This window comes from Ambystoma mexicanum, chromosome 2p (genome assembly GCF_040938575.1).
Source record: "Ambystoma mexicanum isolate Mex_15411 chromosome 2p, UKY_AmexF1_1, whole genome shotgun sequence".
In the NCBI taxonomy this organism is placed as follows: domain Eukaryota; kingdom Metazoa; phylum Chordata; class Amphibia; order Caudata; family Ambystomatidae; genus Ambystoma; species Ambystoma mexicanum.
Window position 1 is genome coordinate 935,169,210 of NC_090923.1, and position 24,750 is coordinate 935,193,959.

At 45.3% G+C, this 24,750-nt stretch overlaps 1 protein-coding gene across 1 annotated transcript in view; it reads left to right on the forward strand.

The window, feature by feature from the left end:
- POLR1G (RNA polymerase I subunit G) overlaps positions 1 to 21,687 on the forward strand; it is a 49,795-nt gene extending 28,108 nt beyond the window's left edge. Inside the window, exons 2-3 of the mRNA XM_069644685.1 lie at positions 18,219 to 18,360; positions 20,683 to 21,687. Of these exons, the coding sequence (XP_069500786.1) occupies positions 18,219 to 18,360; positions 20,683 to 21,490 (950 nt within the window). The 3' untranslated portion in view covers positions 21,491 to 21,687. The remainder of the gene's footprint in view (positions 1 to 18,218; positions 18,361 to 20,682) is intronic.
- Positions 21,688 to 24,750: the final 3,063 nt, after the last annotated feature.

A 24,750-nucleotide genomic window follows, 5' to 3' on the forward strand; every position in this document is an offset into this window, starting at 1 on the left:
CATCCTTTTTTAGAGTTTGAAGGGATGCCCACCGAGAGTGAAGAGTTGCCACTGCCAGACCCTTTTCATAGCCATCCTGGAGGAACTGAAAAATAGCCAGAAAACCACATTGAATTGAAGAGATATCTGAACCATCACACCCTTTTTGAAAATGTACTCAATGTCTATAATAGATCTTTAATGTGCTGGGCTGTTTTGAGTGGAGCATAGTCTCTATTACATGCCCAGAGAGACTTGGGGGTCCTCTGCCTATCCCTTTCAGTCTCCAGAAGAGAGTGAACACCAATCCCCGGTGAGGCCAATAGGAAACCCCTAGGATAACAGGGGACCTGTTCCACCTGATCTTTTGAACAACCCTGGGGATGAGAGGAATGGGACAGAAGGTATACGGAAGACCCTGAGGCCAATCCTCCCTCAAAGCATCCACTCCACAAGCCCCCATGCCCTGGAACAGAACCTGTGGACTTTCTCAGATGAAGGGGGAGTTAAAGAAGTCCTTTATTAGTGCCCCAAACCTCAGACCGATCTCAGAGAAAGTCCTGTCTGGCAGGACCAACTCCTGAGACCTGGGGAATATCCTGCTGAGACAGGCTCCCTCCATATTCACCACCCCCCTAATGTGAACCGCTTCTAATGACAGCAGGTGCGTCTCTGCCCAGTATCCTATCTTTGTTGCCAAAGCATTCAGAGCCCCTGACCCTGAGCCTCTCTGGCGGTTGACGGATGCCATGGCAGACAAGTTATTCCGTTCTGACCAGTACTGCACGACCCTTGATCCACCGGAGAACTTAATGGCTGACAACTCCCTCCAATTTGTGGACCTGTAGAACCCCTCCTGATCCACTTCTCCTAAACTGCCGTGGCCCCCAGAGTAGCGCTTAGAACAAAAAATATCCCCTCTCGATAGAATTAGCACCTCCTGGGTTTTGAGAATGATTTACCATTATTATTATGGTATTTATTGAGCACGGACCTAGCTTCGAGAAGCAACAGAGTGCTTTACAGAGGTATACAACAATACAGAAACAAAACAGAGCACTTTAAGAGGTATACAACAGTACAGAGGAATAACAAAGCGCTTTTCAGAGGTAACAACAGATATACAGTGGGGTTAAGATACAGAGGGGCACAGTGGAGAGGTACAGTTGTACAGGGAGGCAGGGAGGAGAGGGGCGGACGGCATCTTGCGAGTCAAGTGGCACATGGGGTGCCGAGGTGTTGAGGAGACACTCCTTGAAGAGGTGGGTCTGGAGTTCTTTTCTGAATTGGTGGAGTGTCGGGGCGAGTATGATGCTGACAGGGAGGAGGTTACATAGTCTTGGGGCATAGGCAGAGAAGGCTTGTTTTCTGGTCCTTTCTTTTTTGCAGCGGCAGATGTCAAGTCTGCACATGTACTGGCTTCTGGTGGTGCGCTGTCCGTCAGAGATGCTGAGTATCTCTGCAAAGTAGCTGGGTGACTTGAGGGTGACTGCCTTTTAGATAATGAAGCAAGACCTTAAAGTGATTAGTCCATGCCGTGGGAACCAGTGAATGTCGATGAGGGCCAGGTTGATGTGGTCGTATCTGCGTAGACACTTAATGAGGTGTACAGCCACGTGCCTTAAACTTCTCAGGGGCATAGGGGGTTGGGGGGGGCGGGAGGCCATCGAGGAGAGCCAAAACTAGTTGGGTCATCAAAGTGAATATCCCACCTTTTATCTGTAAAGGCATCACAAAGTAAGACTCAGACAACAGACTTAAAATTCAAACAAAAGCTATTTATTAACTTAAATGTCAGGATGGTTGAAGGCCTAACGTGCCCTAAACTAAGGTGGAATTTCCCTACCTGAACAAATCTAAGGAAAGTCTGAGTGAAAGAGTTCAATGGAAAGTCTGTCTGTGTCCAATACCTATCCTTGCCCTCACAATTACAATTAACAAAAATTGTAGGGGTATCAAAGTCAAACGAAATACTGTTCAACTCAAAGTTCTGAGCTACTACCAGCTCACAGCTTACTTGCAGCTCCCCCTTCCACAAGCACAAGAAAGTTCCATGAAAAAGTCTCACGATTACCTTTTTCCAGTTCAAGGTGTTGTAGTTGGGATTCCCTTCCCCAAGCTTCAAGCAACACAGTTCAAAACAAAAGGGGTCGTGAAACTCTGTTCTCAAGACAACAAGTGTGGCTCCTCTAAGTCTCAGGATTCCCTTCCCCAAGACTTCAACTCTGACACGTATATTTGTAACAGTCTTTCTAAAAAATCTATTTAAAAAACACTAGGTCAGCCTAACCCTCCCTTTGGCTCGCTTTGCCAGTTCATATGCAGTAGTTTTATTAGACTATTGCTCAGTGTCCTTATAGTTCACCATTCAGGGCCCTCTGGTCTAGGCGCAGTTGTTTGACTACACAGTCCACCCATTACAGGTCACGCAACCAGGGCCCCTGGGACTCCTCAGCACAGGATCCTTGGCATTTGCTCCTGTGCACCAAGCCACCTTCACTTAGTTCCTTAGGTCAGCCTCTTGGCTGTATGTATAGTCTTGCCCTCTGTTGGTTCCTTCTTGCTAGCCTTGTGGTTCCTCCACCATGCATCACACACCTCCTGCCATGCTGTGGCCTTATCATATTGCAATTACTCAATAAAGTTCACTGTATGGTTCCTTTTAGCCTTGTTATGTTTAGCTTCAGGTTTTGGGTTAAATTCTTGTGTGACATACATTTGGGATTGTTTGTTTTCAGTTCAATGTGCACCGGTGTTGCTTAATTTGTAAGATGATCATTCGGTTTGGTATTTAATATGCACTTATTTGCTTCAAGGTTAAGCTTTCATTTTGTTTGGTATTCAATTTTTTATAGGCACTCCTTTGCTTCGTGGTTAAGTTTTCAGTTAGTACGATATACAACATGCATTGATTTGTGCAAAAGGCACGTTTTCAGTCAGTTCGGTATTCAATACATGGACCGCTATTCACTCAGTCTTTCTGGAGTGCCCTGGTGCTCAGCCACATTCCCAAAACTCTCCGGCTTCTCACAAGTCCTCCCAGCGGTTCCCGTGAATTCCTCTGGCTTCCTGAAGTCGCGAAACCAGCTGGCGTGGGACCTGCTTGCCTGCTGTGTGCTCCTCTCTCTGCAGGCCGGCTCCGAGCTTGTTTCCGGGCGGTGTCCTCGCAACACCGGGCTCCTTGTTAGCAGCTCCTGCTGCTCACACTTGCAGAGGGAGGCTCACTTCTCACTTTTTTGAGGTCCCACAAGTCCTTGGGGATGATTGCCGGCATCCTGGTTCTGTCTCCGGACCCACTACGGCTGCCTCCTAATAAGGGTCGCCTGCTGCTTCCCCTTTCGCTCTCCGTTCAGTCTGTCTGATATCCTTTAATACACATGCAGCCCCTTGACAGGCTGCAGGTGTGATTGTCAACTTAGCCCTGCCTGACAAAAATTAAAGGGACATGCCTGACCCTCATAACTCTTGGCAGGCCCCCTCCTCCATCCCTCCACTGAGGTTCTGCTTCTACCTTAATGGGGGAGTGTCTGTTCTCAGCACCTTGCAACTACAAGGCCAGTATTCCCTGCTCTGATGGGGGATGAAATATTCAACACCAGGGACTGTCTTCCCGAAGAGAGCATGAGGCTTGAAAGCTCTTGAGGGAGAACACCACCTGAGTTGGCAGGTATACTGAGAATTGGAGTGTGCCCTTCATCTTGTGTGGTACATTTTTTATACATCTGTACACATACCCTTACAGTATCCAAAACATTACATAGTGCCCAATTAGTCATATCAAGACTACAACATCACCTCACAGGGTTTGAAATTGAGGGGAGCTAGGACTATTTAGCTCCTGCCTGTAGCCTAGCAGAGCCTGGCTAGCTTGATACCAACAGCTACCAGGAACTACCTTTGACTCCCCAGGCCAAATGATGCAGAACAAACACACCCATGCAAATTTAACTCTGTGTGTTTGGGACAATCATAAACATTGCAACACCTCTATATGACATTTAAAGTATAAAGGGTCATAAATAATGGGCCAATTATACGTTTCCATCTTACTTTGAAGTTAGATTTGCGGAACTCATTCCCCAGTGGTAGCTCCTGGTAACTGGTTAATGCTGGCTACCAAGGAGCCGTCTTTAGCTCCTGCTTATAGAAGCTTAATTTCGAACCCTGACACACCATGTGTTTAGTGATCGTAAAATACAACATTTTTAAAAAAACTATTGTGATTCCTCCGTCTATTTCTTCTGAGGAATCAGTGACCCAACTAGTTTCGGTTCTCTCCATTCAGATCCTTCTTCAGCCCTAGAGTAGCCTGCCATTGCAGGCTGCTGGCATATTTGGTAAGTATGGTCTTTGTAAGGTGTTGTAGCCAAATCCACCTTCGTAGATTTCCCAACAACCATGACAGAACCCTCCTTAAACCCTGAGAGATTGTGATGAGACCCTCGAAGAATTGGAAAGCTGGGACCCAATGCCTCAGGAAATGAACCACAAAGAGTCGGATGTGGAGACGAGCCCAAGGGACTAAAAAGACACACGTTTCCATGTGTCCCTAGATCAACAGAATCTCCCATGCTGAGACCCAATCTCATCTCAAAATTCTAGACAGTCGCCTAGAGACAAAGGGCCCTTTCCTGAGGGAGAACAACGCCTAATGTCTGTTGCAGAATTGCCCCCCCCCCCATGAAAGCTAGATCTTGGGAAGGGACTAGATGGGATATTTGCCAATTTATGAGAAACCCCCAGTGCTAAAGGGCTGAAAGACCCGGCTTGTACCGTCCCCCTGAGATCTTCCTTGATCAACCAATTGTGATGGATGGATTGCCACATTTAGTAGGCATCCTGAAGGTCCAGTGAACCAACCAGTCCCCTCTTTTTACCAGGGAAAAGATCAAAAGATCTTTTGATGGTCTCCTCCCGTACAAACATATTGAGGGCCTTCAAATCCGCAATCAACCTGTACAAACACACCTGTGAGTAGAACCCCTGACCCATTTGCTTCATGGGAACCCTTGTAATTGCCCCTTTGTCCAGTACATCCATTATGGCTTTAGACAGGGCAGTCCTCTTGATCGAGTTTCCTGGCATAGCCGTTATGGCTATGACTGACTGAATTGGCGGGGATAGAAACTGTACTTGGTATTCCTTCTGGACTCTCTGAAGAGCCCAGGATCTGAAAACCACTTGTCCAGACCAAAAACAGTGATGGCGTCTTCCAACCATCAGCCTGCTATAGTTTCCAAGACTTCTGGGGCTGCATAGTAGGTTGTGTTGCTCTAGGTCTTGACAAAACCTCTGTGTCTTATGAAAAGTCCTGGTGCTGCCACCTGAAGCAAGAGCCTACGACTTTCATCCTGATGATTTGTGGCTGGAGGTTGAGGAGGAAGTCTTCCTTCTTAACTTGTTAGCATGTTTATCTGCCCTGAATAAATTGTGGATGTTATCTTCTAGTGCATTACAATAGAGCTCATTTCCTTCTAATAGGATTTTCATGGCTCTGGATTTTTGGGACGCCTCCGATTTCCAATCCTTTAAATTAATGACGCCTGGCAGAGATGCCGGCTCCCATAGCAATGGTCGTGCCTTGCACCCCATCATAAGATAAGTTTGACAGGAGCTCCACCAGTTTTTGCATCTCCTATGGGTGCACAAACAGATCCCTCTCCCATTATTCTTGAATCAACCAAGAACAGTCTCAGCTGTGTAAGATCCATAGATATTTGCTCTAATGCTAGATAAGCCCCCATGTGGACTTTCTTAAGGGCATAGTTTGCTTTTCAGTCTACTGGGTGCCGTACTGTTGCCTCTTCTGCTGCCATGGATGGTCTTCCTATCAGACTGGCAAAGATTTAATCGATTTCTGCAGATTCTGTAAGAAAGAACTTTATGCTCTTTAGAGGGTATAACTTGGCCATAAAGCGGGGCATGGAAATGTGCTCTGGCTCTTTCCATTCCTTCAATATTTCATCTTTTATATTAGAAATCAGGGGAAGCCCCATCTTGGGGGTGTGTTTATATTGTCTAATTTTGGGGTCAGCTGGCCCTCCCCCGGTTGCAGCTTCGGAGAATCCCATGCTATCCCAGACCTGGGACAGAACAACTTCCACCTCCACTCTGCAGATATTTTCGTCATCATATATGAAGGGCACAGATGAAGAGAATGTGGAATCTGATGTTGAGGAAGAGGAATATGATGAAGAACTGGAAGGGGTCCTCCTCCTTTTTTGCCTTTCTCTCATGTCCCTGAATAGCCTGTTCCACGAGGCTCTTGATCTCTCATTTTGGGACAGGGAGAATTTTAGCTCTGTCTTCGTCCCTGTTTTCTTCATTTTAACCCCTCGATTTGAACTGGAGGAGTCCTCCCCGGTCTTGTTGCTGTGCTTCTTTTTCTTTTTTTATGTTCCCCCATGTTTGAAGGGAGAAATTGCCTGTTCAGACACCGTGGGTGCAGGAAACTGAATAACCTGACGACGCAGCAACTGGGCAACCGGCTCATGTCTATTTAACTAATGGCTGCCCACAGGGAGCCAAACAAGCCCTTGCCTCCAGTGCCCGCCCTCTTTCTCAGGGGAAGAGCTAGACTGATGCTTCTGCCAGTGTATAGAAACCAGCCCACATTAAGAAAGTGGCACAGCTATTGTTTCCTGGCAACAGACCTGCCTTCCGAGAAGGTTGGTGAAGGTGGCTCGCCAGTGCCTAACAACCGGCCTGTGCCATATGGTAAAAATGCCGGCACCCTATGTCTACCCAGCGGCAGCAACCAGTGCTTTATTTTGTAGGTGAAGACTCCTCACGCTCATAGCCATCCCAGAAATCTCTCCCCTTACCTGGAATCCCCAGGCTCAAAAGCACAGCGCTGTGAATGCTGTGCCCTCTATCGGATCCCCTCATCCCTCAGATGAACCAAGAGGGTCTTACCCGGCCTCCATTGTCTGCTCAATCCAATCTTCAGGAGCATTCTTTACTATGACCACACTCCACCGCTGAGTTAGAGGAGACATTAGGGAAGCTCATCACAGTGCTCCCTGGAGCCCCGCTCTGGGAGGATGTCCAGTTCCTGTCCTTAAAGGAATGTTTTAACTGAGGATTATGGGTAAGTAGGATGTATTATACCTCCAGGGCAGGGAAAAGGGGGGGGGGGAAAGGTTCCTTTGGGGGAGATGGGCCTCGTAGGTAAGTATACAGGGATGCACAAGAGGGATGTGGAGGTAATGGTGCAAAGCTCTAATATCTATGAGATTTTTTACGTCCTTGAACTTTCTTGAATTTTGCTGGGTCTTACTTGGATGTTGTCTATGCCGTCAAGTACCCAGTCTGTTTTCATTTGCATCATGCAGTTGTTTAGAATATAAGACCCTAGGGGACCTCAATCCCGCCCCCCCCTTCTAGTGGCAACTAGACCATTTTCCAGGCAGGCCTTCAAGGTCTTGGCTTACAACCTCTAGCCACTCCACCACTGGATGACCTTTTGCAATATCAGGCCTCAGGATTTTATTTGTGGCTTCTCCCTCCTTTGCCCCTGTGGATGGAACTGCAGCAGAGAGCACAGGGAATGTCTTAAGAAGGACACTATCTATCTTTGTTAGAAAAGATTTCTCTTTTAGGCAATTTTCCCTCCATATTCTATGGACCCCAGATGTTTTGCTTTTTTTTTAGCCTGTCCTGATTTTTTACAGAGAAGCTTCACTTCCCCGGCCTGTTTGCTCATTTGTCATGGGAAAACTGACTAGTCCTTCAGACTGTCAATACTGGGAAACTATGCTTCACCCTTTTTTGGGGGTAACTTTTGTATCACCCTAGACTTTAAAAAAATATATTTTTGGTTACTTTTTTATGTGCCCAAAGACAAGCTGGTGGCAGCAGATAACCATTTACAATTTTTGCTATATTTTTTGTATGAACATACATACCGACTTTGGCTACTAAAGGTGGCTAGTGTCCTAACATGGCGGTGCCACAAGATTTTTCACTTGTTCTCTGGTCTTTTTGTTGTTTGGCCTTCTTCCTACCTTCTCCGGTCAGAAAATCCCTAATATGGTCATGCATTAGCTTAGGAAAGCTGTTGTTTTCGCAACCTAGTGCACGCCATTTGTGTGTGGACCCAGGAAGTGGGTTGGGACTGTCTGGCTCCAAGCCACAAACTGGTGCCAGTGAGTCTAGTGTGCATGCATGACTCAGACCCACAGTGGTGCAGATCCTTGCTAATGGAGGGCTGAGTTGGCTCACTCACCTGAATTTAGGATAGGAAAATGTGTCCTGCAGCCATTCCGGTAGGTCAGAAACTGAGCCAAGTATCCTGTGTTGCTGTGGAGCCAACTGAAGACCTATGGACGACTTCTGGAGAGGCCTGGTGAACATTCCTGCAACTGTCCCAGTGAAGCCCTGCTGGACTGTGCGAGAAACCTGAGGATGTCCTCATACATATTCCCCATGGGTGCCCTTTTCAGGTGGCCAGGGAAAGGCCATCGCTCTTGGATCCCGATCCTGGGGCTGGAGAAGTGAGAGTGGATCACCCGGGTGGGGGGTTCTTGGGGAGTGAAAACGAAATGTCCTCGGGTGAGATGCAGTATTTCCCCTTTCCATTTCGTGATGAACACTTAGTCCCCAAAGCCTTTGGGGGATTTTGTTACCCCATTTCCTTTGGTCAGAGTAGCATCAGGGAGTATGATAAGCCTCGAAGACACAGAAGGAGGGTGAGAAAGAATAAGGGACCCGCAGGCGGGACATGATATCCCCTTTTTCCATTGACGATCAACCTAACCTTTCCCTGACCTTTATGGGTTATTGTAAGTCAGCTTCCCTTATTTCCCCTCATGTGACACTTGACAATACTGAGACGAGGAAGAGGCAGCTGAGAGCAGTGAACAATATACAAATTTACCATTTTGGTACTGGGACGAAGACGATGCCTATTAAGTGTTGGGAAGGTCAGGCATGTCCGCTTTATGCTGGTCAGGCAAGTCAAATTGGAAAGGTACACCTGCAACCTGTTAGAGGGTCACGTGTATAAAATGGGAAGGAGAAAGCAATACAGGGAGAAGCAACAGGGAGGCCGGTGCAAGCAGCAGGGAACCTTGTCTGAGGAGAGACAAACACCTGGGGAAAAAACTACGGTTTGGTCTGCCATGTGCAGCACGCTGAGGCGCTGAGGACTACAGAGCGTGGCGGTCTGTGGAAGCGTGGCGTGGGAGCTGGGGCTCGATGGAGCGGACTGAACGTGGAGAAGGGATACGTGTCCCGTTCCCTTATGTGCGAGGTGCTTTTTCCCCTCTGTTGAGAGGGCCACACAGGAGTATCTGAGGGGCAGGAGCTGGGACCCTGAAAGGCTGTGTGATCCGCGCTGGAAGAACTGTTAAAGTGACCGGTGAGTTTCTGGCAAGTGAGAAAGCCGATGTGCAAGTGTTTGAACAGTTGTATTGTTAAGGAATACTTTGTATCGGAGTGATTGTGTGTCTCAGAAGAGCACATTTTCGAAAGCCTCAGGTGTAAGCCCTTGTCAATAGTTAAACTGCCAAGACAACTTTGCCTCAGAGTTGTTGTGTGTTTAAGGAAACACGTTTGAGACTCAGAGTGCTGGTCAAGTCAATTAAAGTAAATCGAACAACTATTGAACAGGGGAATAAATTAAAAATGAATCCCAGGCAAAACCCATATCTACTGAATATCGAACTGAATAAAAAGCTTTGCAAACAAACATTACTATTACCTGTTGAACCCAGAAGACAACGGAACTTCAAATTCAAGTAAAGCCATTGTATGCTGAATTCTGAAGTGAATGTAACTTTACAGAATAAGCGAAAACAAAAGTATACTGAAGCTTGATTTAAAATGGAACCTTAAAATTAGACCAAAGGGAGGAGTATTGGATATCAAATTGTGTGAACGCTGCAAGCCACAGAAATATACATTTGTAAGCAGAATTAACTGAACTCTGGAAAGATGAGAATCTTTTTTTTTTGTGCAAACGAAACTAGGGAATCCTTGATACTTGAGACATTTGCTGACTTGAGGACAGAGTCTCAAGGTTCTTTTGTGTTTGAACTGTGTAACTTGGAACTTGGGCAAGGAGTATTGAGTATTGGTTAAAACTATATCACCTTGAATCCAAGCAAGGTCATTTTGAGACTTTTTGTGGAGATGTTGGACACTTTGGGAAGGGAGTTGAAAGGAAGTTGCGAGCTGAAGGAAGCTCAGAACTTTATGGTGAAGAATGTTTCTTTTGGTTGCTGACATCCCTAAACATTGTACAGATTTAGTTGTGAGGGCAAGTATAGGTTTTTGACAGAGAGAGATTCTTAAATTGAACTCTTTTACTCAGACTTTTTTTAGTTTCATTTAGGTAGGGAAATCCTACCTTAGCATAGGGCAAGTTAGGCCTTTTTCCATCCTGACAGTTAAGTTAGTGTTTTATTTTGAACTTTGACTGGGTATTGCTTCATGATGCCTTCACAACTGCCTGATTTTAGACGGCCCTCGGAGGAGCTTCGACCCTTGGACTGGTGGGACCAACCAGTTTCAACGCTTTCTCGTGTTCCTGCAGCTTTGAGCCTTCGTAAGTGTCCCTGGACCACCCGGTGAACTGACCAGCTCTGAACTGGGCTACAGCGACAGAAATGCTGCCGTTCTGTTTTTTCCTCTATACTTCGGTGGTCGCTAGCTAGTCCTACATGTCAAATTCCTGCTAAGTTCCAGCTTCCCAGCATCAAGGGATCCTGTCCTGGAAGACGGTCTTTATTCGCGACTCGCGAGACGCCTGCTGTCACCTGTGCACGGTGACTGTCGTTAGAACCGGCCATCCCAGTCTGTTAGTGTCCTGAAGAACCCTGCATTGGTACCTGCTGTATTTCCTCTTCAGAAAGAGTTGCACTCAGGTCCTGGACCCGACCGTAATCTTCCGTGCACCGTAGCTCCCGGGCATCTTCTAGTGGATCCAACAGCGGGAAAACCTACCTCCACTGACTCCCAGTCGTCCTGCCAAGTCAAGTGGGAAAATCAGAGCAAGGGCGGAAGTAATCACAATACTTACAGCTGGCCCTATCTCCTCCATTCTAAAAGTTTGTGAAGAATGTTGATTTGATTCCATTCCTTTGATTTTTAAACATTTAGTTTAAAAGCTGTTCTAAGAGGTAGAAACACTACGTTACTTAACTGTAAAATCCTGGAGAAGTCCTCTGGAATATTTTCCACCACCACAGGAACATGTATTACCTTTGTCCCCTCTCCTAAAGGAATTTTGTGACTTTTTGGGCCCAAGGCCCTATTCAACATAGGGATTGGACTTACAAAGTTAGGGCTTCTATTTCTGTGAACCTGGTTTCTCTATTACATAACTACTTAACTTCCTTTCAGGTGTTTGTGAATTGTGTGCATTTCTATAACCAAAGGTGACTGTATATATGTTTTATATTTAGATTGTTGTGTGATATTACCTGCTTGATTCATTTTTCTAGTGTGTTTTTGGGCCCATAATAAATAAAGGAGTTTTGTACTTGCCTGTCTTATGTTATGAAATTTGTAGAGCGCACTACGACAAACAGATATCCTGGCACTATAGACCCTCATGGAAGAGGGCCCAACAACCGGTAAAACCACTCGGCGCAGAGTCAAGGAAGAATTAAACAAAAAAGTTTTCAGGACTTTTCCAAGCCCAGGTGGTCCATAATGTTCCGAAGAGATAAAGGAAAGGATTTCCACAAGACGGGCGCGGCAACAGAAATAGCTCTGCCACCCACAGTAGATTTGCGGAACTCGGCGATGTGAAGCAAGTGCAGTTCAACCGAATGAAGATTACCTGAAGGAAGATATCTTTTCATTTTTTTGACGTGGGTAAGAGGCTCCCTGTCCCTGGAGGGCCCGGTGGACCAGACACAGGACTTTAAACTTGATGCATTTGTCAATCGAGAGCCAGTGCAGCTTCCGAAGAACAGCCAGAGTATGTGCAAACTTAGGGAGCCCCACAGCTAGGTGAGCCGGCGAATTCAGAGCCAACTGCAAACGCTGAAGAACAGTTTTTGGTTGTGCAAATAGGGCAGTGTTTCACTAGTCCAAAAGTCCATTACAGCTGTAGAGACCACCAGCCAGGCACAAACAGAATAACTTCTCTCAAAGTCTTAAGCTTGAAGTGGGCAGCACTACATCTATCCTTAACCTGAGGTTTAACCGAGAGAGAAGATGCACTCTTTATACTAAGATGTTTCAGCACACACAATGGGACAGGAAGAGGGCCCAAGGAAGATGGCCAGAAATCAGCTGACCATGGCAACCTTTCCCAGGAATCAGCACCCAGGACCATAACTTTCGTCTTCTCAGCATTAACCGTAAGCCAGTTTTTCTGCATCCGGCTCTGATATCATAAAGGCAATTCTTAAGATGGATGACAGCATATACTGGGTCAAGATCTAGACGCAAAACCAGTGGCTAAACATGTAAGAAAGGCATGGTATCAAAGCAAGACAGACACAAGTGATCACAGTTCAAGGGTGTTTATTAAACTGTGAAGTGGGTTGGATAAACGCCTAAACTAAACCTAAATCTGAGATGGGAGCAAGCTACAACCATCAAATAATCAGACTACAGTCCTACTGGAGTCTAGTCAAATAAAAAGGGCCTATACTAAGAAAACCTATTGCCAATCCTTACTGCTATGCTACAAAATAGTGTGGGATAATGTTCACAAGAAAACAAAGAAGTGTTCACAAAATGATGTTATGGCCGGGGTCTCCCTTCCCCACGTATTTAGCACAGGACAAGGCAAGACTCCTGAGCACAGCACACTCCTGGGCTTCTCTGGCACAAGCTCACAATTCATTTTCACTATATCAGGGCCTTCTGTACCCATGTCTCTTCTCATGCAAATGTCTCTTGCTTCAGAGACCTAATATGCCAAAACAACAAAACAAAAGTTCTTCTCTGATATCGTTCACGTAGGTTGATTACTCTTCACCTTTGGATCCCCCCCCCCCAGCCAGGCTCCGACCCTCCTCTCAATGATTAGCCTCCCTCAATCGGGCTCAGACAACCATTCACTGTGGACATCCCTCAGTCGGGTTCATACTTGTCGTCAAAATGTTGTTCACCTAGCTTCTTCACAACTTTTCTCTTGATGTCCCTCAGTCGGGTTCACTATCGCCTTCTGATCACAATTTCCTTATTGCTAATATTCCAGACTCTCAATGTCTTTTAACAACCACCTTTTACTCGGGTCCCCCTCATCGGGGCTCAGACCTTTCACATCACTTGCCTACTTTAAACAAAGACTTCCGAAGGGCGATCACGTCTCGTTGGGTCACTTTGTTATGGGGTATATACTCACAATAACCAGTTCAATTCCACAATCGTTAAACTCTTTTGCAACGTGTCAAGGACTTTCGATTGTACAAGGGGTTTTTCATGACCCGTGTATGACCACCTTAACACCTCACATCGGCCTTCCCTATGGCCTCTTGGTCCCGGTATTTTCCTTCAATACTGTCTTTGTTCAGGAGAGGGGTACCAGTCCGAGACCTCGGACACGCACCCACATGGCGCCGGACCACTCTATCTCAGGTACCAAGTTCGCACACAAAGGACCTCTGTCTCTTTACCTTCTTAATGTTGCTACTGCAACCTTGAGTCTAACACAGTCCGGCCCACTAGCAGGTTCTTCCGACTCACCAGCTGTGTTGAACTCTTTGGCATTTCTTTTGCCGCTAGAGTCAAGGACGGTACCACAATGTCAACTGCGTCTCTCCGCCCTGGGTATCAGTGCGAGAGGGTTCCCTGATTCCCGGTCTTATGTTTCTTTTGACAAAGGCTTTGCTGGTCTGGTTTGAAAAGGGCAAAGCAACTCCCTCCTTGATGTCCTTTCAGTTCTCGCTGCCTTTCTCCTCCGTTTGAACTGCCGTCCTGGAATAGTGGCTTCCTTGTGCATCCGGCCCTGCTCGGAGTGTGCTCTGGTGCTCTGCCTTTTATCCCAGTGGGTAAGGGAAAGGGCAGTCAGGTGTGTGGAGTTGTCGGCAATTGCCTGACTTTGCCTCACCCTTGTGTTGGGACATGTCAGGTAAACGGCTCTGATATTAGTCCGTTGTTGCTCACGGTGTGGAAAGTGTTTGTGGCGGAAAAGGGGGCGGGTGGTTAGAGTTTCTAAGTATCCTACTGGACAGGATGGAGAAAAGGTGTCACATGGAAGTGGATACCGCATCTCACCCTTTGGCGTCCCACTTCCACTCCCCGAAGCCCCTCCATCCAGGTGATCCTCCTGCACTGGTCCACCCCCTGGAACTGGATCCAATAGCGATGGCTGTGTCCTGGCCACCTGGATGATAGATCCCCGGGGACTAGTAAGTGAGACACCTTCAAGTTTCTCACAACCGTCGGCATAAGAATAGGAATATACAGCAATGGGCATTAATTCATTTAGCCAGAGGAAGCAAATAGATATTAAATAAGAGAGGAGAAATTGCAGACCCATGGGGAACCCTACAGATTAGAGGAAAAGAGGAGGAAGAAAAAGGAGGTAGTGCAAGAGAGTGTTTCCTGTCTGACAAAAAAGAAAGAAACCAGTCAAAAGCTAAACCGTCAGTGCCAATTGTGAGAAACCTAGGGCTATTCTCCCATGTAAACCCAAATAACCCTCTAGTCAGGTGGCCTGGGGAGGACCATTGCTTTTGTTTCCCAAACCTGGGGGTGGACAAGCGAGGGAGGATTACCTAGGTAGGGGAATCTGGGGGTTGTATCCATGGGGGTACCCCAGGCGGGATGCGTTATACCCACGGCACAATAAAGGAGGAGGAAGAAGTCCCAGAAGCCTTTATGGGGTTGCTCCAAATGTAATGGTCCAAGTAAGAGGAGGAAAAATTAAGTACATGAGATCGGTTCAAGTACAACAGAGACCGGACCATGCTATTAATATCCATTCATCTGTTACCCATCTAGATCACAGGTAATGCTATCAAGACCCATGTTTGTATAATAAAACATCAGAGAGATGGAATACTCTGCCACAAGAGGGAAGCCCTCTCAGTAAACAAAAACAAATCTAGAGAATATTCCTATCTCTGCTGTCGATCTCCTAATAGTATTCTAGAAAATGGAATTAACCATTAATCCCATTCCATCTCCCCTCCCCATTTCCGACTAATACTGGGAAGAAGAAGAGGCAGACAAGAGTAATGAGGATTACCTGCAAGAAACACCTTGAGAAATAGAAGGAAGACTGCCACCTACTGTCATTAGGTTGTAGAGTCAGGATTGACACTAGGGGGGTAGTCCTGCCTGTGGTAGTTAGTAATTGCAATTATTCAAATGCAAATTCATTCAGCTGTGTCAAAAAATCATGCACAGCGAACACTACTTTATGCCATATCATGAAACACCATACAGTATACAGACGCTCAATATTGGTAATATAGTACAACTTTGTATATTGCTGTTGCTTTTTAAATAAAGTTTTTATAGATCATAGTTCTTTTGTCGGAGGGTGGCGTAGCTCATTCCCTCTGCAAAAATGTACAAATTAAATGGTCAAAAACAGAGGTGGACTAAATCAAGTTCAAGTGCAAACAAAGGAGTCCACAATAAACATTACTTCATGTAGGAAAACCAATTAGTGCACAACAATGCAACATTTAGCAAGTGCAGAAATTGATACACAAAACATGGAATATATCTAGAAACATGTTGATATCCTATGTGTACAATACAGTCTTGTTCAATTTCCACAACCCTGAAAAGCGGGAGTACTGTAGCTATCTAGGTGAGAGACCTTGGTTAGGTCTACCGAAGCCAGGCTAAAGGGTGACCTTATAGTAGTTACATGAAGTAATGTTTATTGTGGACTCCTTCTTTTGCACTTAAACTTGATTTAGTCCACCTCTGTTTTTGACCATTTAATGTGTACACTTTTGCAGAGGGCATGAGCTACGCCACCCTCCGACAAAAGAACTATGATCTATAAAAGTCTGTAAAGTCCACGATGAAGTCAGATGTCCGCGAACATCGGCAAACAGGAAACGGTGCTAAAAGGTTGTCGAAAGTTCATAGAAGTGTTAATGTTCCAAAGAGGTGGGGAATGGCACAGTTTTTACTTAAAACGTTCTAGATTGGCTGAAAATACTGATTGGGGTAAGTATATTAGGAAGTTGTAGCACATTAGGGTGCACTGGTAAAAACCTCTGATATTAATTGAAAAAACTTTGTTAAAGGGGGTGCATCCTAGTCCTGTTGCTGTGACAGCCTGTGGTTCCCTACCCCTACTGTCCCTGCACCTGTTAGTGTGTAGTGTTTTTGTTGCTGGATTGTTTCCCTCTGTTGGGATGTTCGTGCTATAATGTGGCAGGCTCTAGATCCATGAGAGGCAGTCTTGGATAGGATGTGCTTTGCTTTTGTGTGATTGGTTGAGTTTGTGGCGGTGTGCCTGGGGTGTGTTACTGTGACGTAACGGGTGATGTGTATGTGGTTTCATTTGGTGTGTGTGAACTTGTGTAGGAAGGGTGATGTTATGATGTGTTAATGTAATCTAGTCTTATAATGCTGGCGACCAGTTGGTGTCTGAGGTGATTGGCAGCTCAGTAGAATGTTGGTGATTGTTGCTGGTGAGTGTTCTGGGGGTGTCAGTTGGGGCCTGAGCGTGTGAGGATCGCCCAGGGTTTGAAATTGAGGGGAGCTAAGAGCTATTTAACTCCTGCTTGTAGCTTAGAAGAGGCTGGTTAGCTTGACACCAACAGCTTGCAGGAGCTACTTTTGGCTCCTGAGGCCAACTGATGCCAAACACACCTATGTGAATTTAACTCTGTGCGTTTGGGACAGTCTTGAAATAAACATTAGGGCACATCTATACAACATTTAAAGCAGAAGGGTCATAAATAATAGATACAATTAGGTTTTTCCATCTTATGTGGAAGTGCAATTTGTAGTACGCAATGTATTAGCTCCTTGTTCCCCAGTGTTGGCTCTTGGTCACTGGTTAATGATGGATACCCAGGAGCTGCCTTTAGCTCCTGCTTTTACAATCTCAATTTGGAGCCCTTTGGCTGATGGGTGGTCTTTGTCATGTATATTTTAACAGTAACTGGAACATATGGACTGTAAATGTGTAAATAAAGGTTACCTGGTTTCCTACATCAAGTGGCTCACAGCTGGGCTGTGCTTGTACTCCATCTGCCAACCAGGTCACAACACTTGCTGTAGTCTGAACATTTTAGATTCTCCACCAGTATGTTTAGTTTTAATCCCAATAGCCACATATTGAGAATTCGTTACTAGGATTAGATTTGATCATCTCCATCACTTGGATTCCTTATTCAGTTGGAAAAACAACCATTGATTTGATTCTCTGCATTCACGCTCTGGGGTTGGCAGAAAATACTAAAAAAATATTGTTTTTCTCCATCTGGTATTGATCTCTAAGAGCAAAGTGGGTAAATCTCATCTTATTAGAAAAGGGGTGGACTAACTATCGAGATGTGTTTTTTAAACCTAATGTTTTTATGCGATCAATCACTCTTGTACACACTCTTGTAACTTTTATTCATCATGCATCCGTCCTAGAGCTCGCTCACCTATGGGGCTGAGTCGTAGGAATGTACTTTACCTTTGTGTGGCCTGTGCTAGTTTCTCCCGCAGTTGTGCCACTCGTGTGTCTTTTTGTGTGTGTTGCGCAGTGAGTGTTCTTTCTTGTGTGCACTATGTGATAGTTGGAATGTCTGTACCGTGCGGGTGAATGTCTGGCATGTGTACTTAGGGATGTCCTTTTTTTGGTATGTATATTGTCTTGTGACATGTGCATTGTTCTGTGGTATGTGCACTGTATGTGTTCTCAGTACTGCATTTTCAAGCTAGCTTGATTTGGAGGGGTGGGTGTGTGTGTGTGTCAACTTAAAGCTCTTCAGTTTATTGGGCAGTTCACTATCGTGCAAACTAATTCAATGCACACAAGCAGTTAGAAATAATCAATATATGTGATTTCTTTCGTTGGCCACACGCGCACGTCATTGCTAGTGCTATCTTGAAAATGATGCCGTCCACACAGGTGTGTGCAAACGGTGGGGCGTAACACTGCTATTCACAGTCTAGCTGTCTTCGAGGGAAAGGGGTATGCCAGATTACACCTACCAGCAACCTCTGATGAGCACTCTTTCTGAATGCAAATGTGGCATGCACCTCACAAGCGAGGGTTTGCAAAGTGAGGCTGTGATTCATCTTTTGCTGGATTAAGTAGAATGATGCCCTAAAGCCACTTACAAATGTTTCTTTTTTTGTTTAAGGAAAAGAACAAAAGTTTGCATGCCCTTCGGACTTTGTCCCATGCCCCTTCACACAAGTGTCGTCTTTCACTAAAGAAAAACTTAACAGCTCTTCCACTGAGCTCTGGCTGATCAAAGCACCCTTGGACTTCAACCCAGCAAGGTAAGTGCATCTGCAACAGGTGAGCTATTGGCTGAACCTTTGACCTGACATGGACATCAGGATTATCAGAGTTAGCATAGTAAATCCTACCTTATTAGAGGCAATTGGCACTGCGAGACCATAACAGGGGCAGATGAGCATTCCACAAATGCCACATAACAATATGTCTGTCAAGCACCCACGTAATTTGGATTGGACCCAGTGAGGTCCCAATACATGAGAATATCTGTCCTGAAGGGTGGCCTTTTAGCCAATAGAAGATGTATCCGCCTATTTAAGCATTCTCCCTTGACTTCACTTCCACCCACTTGCCTGCTTCCATTATGTAGGATCAAAACTAAGTACACATGTTGTAACTCAGAAAAAAGAAGACCTTGCACCATTGGTCCTCATCCTAAAGAATACAGCAAACAAACGGGCCAAACACGATGGTGCTAAAATGCACAGCGAGCCAATTGAATACAGCCCATGCTGCATAATGAAAGAAAGTCAGTGCCCCCGATTATGCCCTCCACTTCTAAGTCTGCTGCACACATGGCTTCCCTCCCCTTTTAGTTGTGCTGCATTGCATCACATTTGCTGTACACTCTAGCAGTGCATGTCTCCTTCCTCATAGGCTCTCCTCCTCTGGACCCCTATCCTCTTCTCCTAGATGTCTGGCTTTAAATCCAGCAACTATCTCCCTTGTTCTGCTGATTTATTTGAACACAATTCATTTAATTCTTGGCAGTATCTGTCATGTTTGCCCATTTGTAGTGCGTATATATCCCAAAGTATTCAAGCGCTAATGTTGGTGTGATTCAGAGCTTTTTACCAATAAAGTTCACAAAGGCTACTGTGCTACTGTGGTGCACATTCAAATGCGTTTGGTTTGAGGCTTTCCTTGAGTATGGCTCTCCTCTTCACCGAGGAGAAAGGGTGCACCATTGCTTTGGTCCAAAGGAAGCTTTTTCTGTGTTTATTTTATGATGTTGGGCACAGTAGTTGAGTCCGATTTATATAGATCTATCTCTTTGGAGAGCGCCATTACAACATAGATCTGGCTGATTCCAAGCTCATAAACTGGGCAGGTATATGGCTCTTCCATCTGTCGCAACTTGGTTGCTTTTATGCAAAAGAAAATGGTCAGTACCCATTTGGGTGTTACATGACTGTCTCCTGAACTATCTGTACATTACTTGATTTCTTTGGTTTGGGATATGGGTGTTCCATAGTAGGGGGCCATTTACCTACATGCACCAGCCTCTGTTTGCTCCTTTCTGTGTTTTGCTTGGGCTGACTCAAACTCTGGCATCAAACTGGAGTCTAGTAGAAGGACGAATATCTGCAGGTAAGCAAGATTCTTCCCGCAGAATGCTTCGTCTGTAGTGGTGGGGCCTTTGCATTTACTTCTCTGGCTCTCTAGGAGTTGGTTTAGACTCTTTAGTGCAGGTTTAAACTGTACATTTTGAAACTCTAGCCCGCAACCTTTTTTTTTTTATAATTTACAATTCTTCACATTTATCAGAGAGATGCTTGCTCTTCCAGCCTCGTTAACATACTAAGAAATTCCTGGAAGTTAGTACACCTAGATAAGGTCAAGATGCACAAAATGAGCCTAAGGCAATTCCAAGAAGAGCAGACATTTTGTATATGGGTTGTAAAAGTGATTTTAGCCAAGTAGTCATGAGAGAAGGCAAAGTTTGCCTTCCAGTGTTAGGTTACATGCATGCTCAGCTTTCTTCGACATAAAAAAGTAGCTATTCTTGAACTTGTAATACCTAACATAAACAGACTTGCACAATGCAAAAGAAATCCGCACGCACTAGGGATCGAAATGAAGGCTGGATGGGCAGGAGCTAAAAGCATCTCCTGGGTATCCAGCATTAACCAGTGATCATGAGCTACCACTGGGGAATGACGAGGTAGTACATAGCATTCCGCAAAGCCAGCTTCTACATAAGATGCAAATGTATAATTCTTTCTGGTATTTAGGATCTCTTCTGCTTTAAATGTTGTGCGTCCTAATGTTTATCGATTATCCCAAAAGCACAGAGTTAAATTCACATAGGTATGTGTTTGTTTGGCATCAGTTGACCTGGGGAGCCAGAGGTAGCTCCTGGTAGCTGTTGTTGTGACGCTAGCCAATCTCTCCTTGGCTATAAGCAGGAGCTAAATAGCTCCAAGCTCCCCTTATTTTCAAACCCTATGCAGTGTTCAAATATTAGTTTTGTACGTATAAGATCATCACAGTTTCATCTCAACTGTCACACTTGTCCTAGCAACTTAATGACATTTATAAAGCGGAACTTTCTTTTTAATATGTTGCTGTTCCTTCCCTAGCTTCAACAGCAAGAATATTCCTCTGATCGGGTTCCAGTCTGTGAAAGTTAAGAATGATGGAAAGAAGCGATTTTACAATATCTTCAGCTCCCCCAGAGAGACTGGAGCTTCTCGCCTCATCGTACCTTCAGCAGAGGAAGGCCGGATGCTCTGTGGACCCCCGTTCCAGGGCTACATAAGTATCAGTGACAGTTTTGGTGAGCATGGCAGCACACTGCATACCATCCCTGCCAGCCCTGCACTACAGATCCCAGAGGGCCTCAAGCAGAGATTTCAGCCTTTTGGGGCAACACCACCTGTAAATAGTAATTCAAGGAATGGTGCTCAGGTGGACAATAGTGAGCCAGCTGAGGGCGGCAATGTGGTAAAGAAAAGGAAAAAGAAGAAGAAAAATAAAAAGCACAGTGAGGAGGTGGATATGTTGGCATGTATAGAGCAAGAAGATGTTGGGGCAGTGCATTGGGGAAACTCTACTGAGATTGGTCCAGACCCTGAGGAAGGTGCAGAGCTACAGGACCTGCATATAATAGGGGCCACCACAAAAAAGAGAAAGAAAAAAAAACGCAAGAAGGAGCAGGATGATGTCCCTGCGACTGCCTTGGAAATTGAAGATGATCTTGAGGATGAGGCCGTCCAGGCTGTCATTGAGGAGGTGGCTGAGACAGTCTCTGATGAAACCAGCTGGACTGTGGTCCGCAAAAAGAAAAGGAAACGACCATCCCATGGGCTCCAGGGGGAGGATTTTGAACCCACAACTGCTGATCTTACCTCAGCATTTAAGAAGAAAAAGCGCCACATTGAAGCATAAGAGGATGGTGTCACAAGTTGCTCCTCAGAGATGGGAAAAGATAGCAGCTTCTCAGTGCTGTCTAGAGAGTGCAAGGCAGCCCTACTCTTGAACACGTCTACGACTGCCATTTCTGTGCTGTTTATCTACCTTAACCTGAGAGTGGGACTATTAGGCTGATGTATAGCCCCAAATGAAGTTTATGTTGCCATCTTTGAGATATTTGAAATCGTTTCTTCCATGTTTTTGTATATCTGTGCCTGCGCCTCCTGGGCTGCTCGTACATGCCCATGCAGTTAACTGTTTACCTAGGGGTATTTGGTTGTTCTCTTCCCAGAACAGAAACATGGAAGAGAGAGAGGACATGAGGCATGGGCTGCTGAAGGGTGGTATGGACTGGGGTGGAACGTGTGCACACAATTATACAGTCAAGGAGAGTGTGGGAGGCTTCTGCGTTCAGGTGAGTAACATGCTTTCTCTAGAGGAACGCCAGGAAGATACCCTTGTGCTAGAATTAGTATTCCAATGGGATGACCTTTGACTTTGTCTTTATCTATGAATAATGCTTTACCTCCAATAGGATTTCTATATGTAGAGTTCTGCACAAATACGCCATCAACGTGAGCAATGGATTGTATTTCGTTGGGTTGATTGTGGCCATTGCTGGCAATTATTTGGCCTGAGAAGATTTGAGGTGCAATAACCTCCAAAGAATAGCTTGTGGAATGCTATCCCTACAGCCTCACAGTATTATGTGGTTGAATGACTTCTTATAATGTATTTCCTGCAAGTGTAGGACACACTCTTCCTATCTTTTACCCCAAATCTCTTGTAGATTGCTGGAGAATATGTTTATTCATTATGTTCTTCATCGATTTTTTTGACAAGGACCACATGACAAGGGGCAAAAGGGCGCCTTCCACGAAACTGAAAATCTGTGCACAACCTGTTTCAGCTTTATGGAAGAACAACATATATTCACTTCTGCTCTCTGGCATAGCTCTAGCAGCCACTTTATACATGTGACATTGTATGCCCCTTTCATCTGTTCTAATTCTCTGCAGACTTGCCTGCTGTTTACTCCAATGTCTTAGAATTTGCCCGCACAATCCTGTGTATTGTATCACCCTTTCTCTTAGACATCTCTTATACTACTCTATCTTACAATAGACAAATTGACCCCTTTGTTGTTTGATACTATTTTATAGAACCACATCTTAGCTGTACAATGCTCGCTGTTTCTATTGTAATTTTACCAATTGGCCATTTAAATGTCAAGGGTGCATTTTGTGAAGGGTGTAGGAGAAAACACACACTTGCACATCAATGTAGGGTTATGACAAACAGAGGCATCTTTATTCGTTGTCTTGCAAGCCAAGGAAAACGGTAACCTACACCTAACTGGAACTGATCATACTAACCTGACCCACCCTCCGGACATCTTACTGTTTACTTGTCACTAGTCATCTGACAGAATCTAAACTTAAAAACGTTTGAGAAAAGATCACTAGGCCTTGCAGCGCACTAATCCCCCATCCCACCAAAATATAACACTCCGTCATCCTCATATAGTCCTTTGCTGGTGTTCATTTCTGGTCATAATGTCATATGACTACTACCTGACTGCTGAATCCCACTGAGGGGGCGTTGGACCCCCCATGACGGCTTCTGGCTGCTTATGCACAGTCCCATTGCTCATTCCAGTTTAAGCTGGTTATATCCACCATGCGGGGGCCTTTGCCCATGGCATACTAACCTCGCCAATCAGCTGTTTCCAATTCAACCCACTGCGCACCTGCTCAAACAAGTCCATAAGGAAAGCAGCAGTGGCAAAGCTAAATGGATTCAGGGAATAACTAAAGAGGTCAGCTAAAAAAAGCATAACATGAGTGAGTAGTGATGTAATAGGGGTGTGGTAGTCGTTATTCGCAACCGGAGCGGGTGCAGCAATTGGGTTGCTCGGACCCCGGGCTGAAACTCACTGAGCCCATGTTCTGAGTTGCCTTGGAGCTGCTGGTGCTGTCCCATTTTTTTTTTCCCGTCCATCCCCACTTCACCACCACCCCCCACTTACCTGAAGAGGCTGCAGGACCACAGCGCTGCTCCTCTTCAGTCTGACTGCTGCTATGGAAATGTAAGAGAGGCTTCGATTGGAGTCTGGCTTCCATTTTCATGGTGAACATGTTAGATTAGGATTTTTTTTAAAGAACGGGTTGTGCGCTCGTCGTGGCCTGTTTTAAAAAGGATGTAAACCTGGGGTGCTAATAGCCATAATGATGAGTTATTCACTTCTCATGGGCCTATGAACTTGGGCCGCAGGCTGTTGCCACCGGGTACAGTGAGGGTAGCTTGCCCTTATTGCCATATTCAGTTCATGAGTATTGTCCCCATGCAATTTAATTTGCTATATTTTTATTCACTTATTTTATTGCTGCTTTTCTCTGTTAGTCCCCCCTCTCCTTTGCACTAGACTGCAACCCAAAAATACTTGATTTCTTGCTTTTTCTAGTCCCCTGCCCCGTTAGAGACTAACCCAGGTTTTATGGGAATTGGGCCAACGCGGAGTGGACTTTAATTCTCACCTAGATTGCTATCTAGATTCCAATTTATTTTCATCAGGACATTCACCTCTAGGTCTAATAGCTTTTGTTCATAGTCAAGATCTTGAAACATTACTGAAGAATGGTGGAACTCAATATTTAACTTTTTTCCCAGGGGCGGTATTAACTAAAATGTGGTCTCCCCTACTTTTGTCTTTACAACACCATGGGCCTCATTACGACCCAGGCGTTAAGGGTTAACGCTGTCGTTAACCCTTAACGCCTATTCTGATTTTAACGGCTGCTTTTAGCAGCCGTTAAAATCCATGGTGCTTACCTGCCATGATGCTAATTACGCCACCGTAATTTACGGTGGCGTAATTAGCACCTTCCCCACTCCCATTATGCCCTATGGGGCAAAAATGGGAATGGGGAAGGGAAAATGGGAAATGGGGATTTACCGCCCCACTCACCTTGGAATGGGGCGATAAATCCGCCATCCACCATGGTGTAAACATAGTTTACACCATGGTGGTAAAGTTGGCGCAATTAGCGCCTGGGTTGTAATGACCCTCCATGAGATGATTTCTGCTTTGAGAACAAAGAACAGCATTAGCAACAAGGTAGTGGTAAGGAAACTTTCTTTTACATCTTAAACAACATGACACATCACATCAGAGGGAATAATATAGTTTGAGTGCGCAGCGGCCAGACCATTTAACAATCTGGAAGACCTGCATC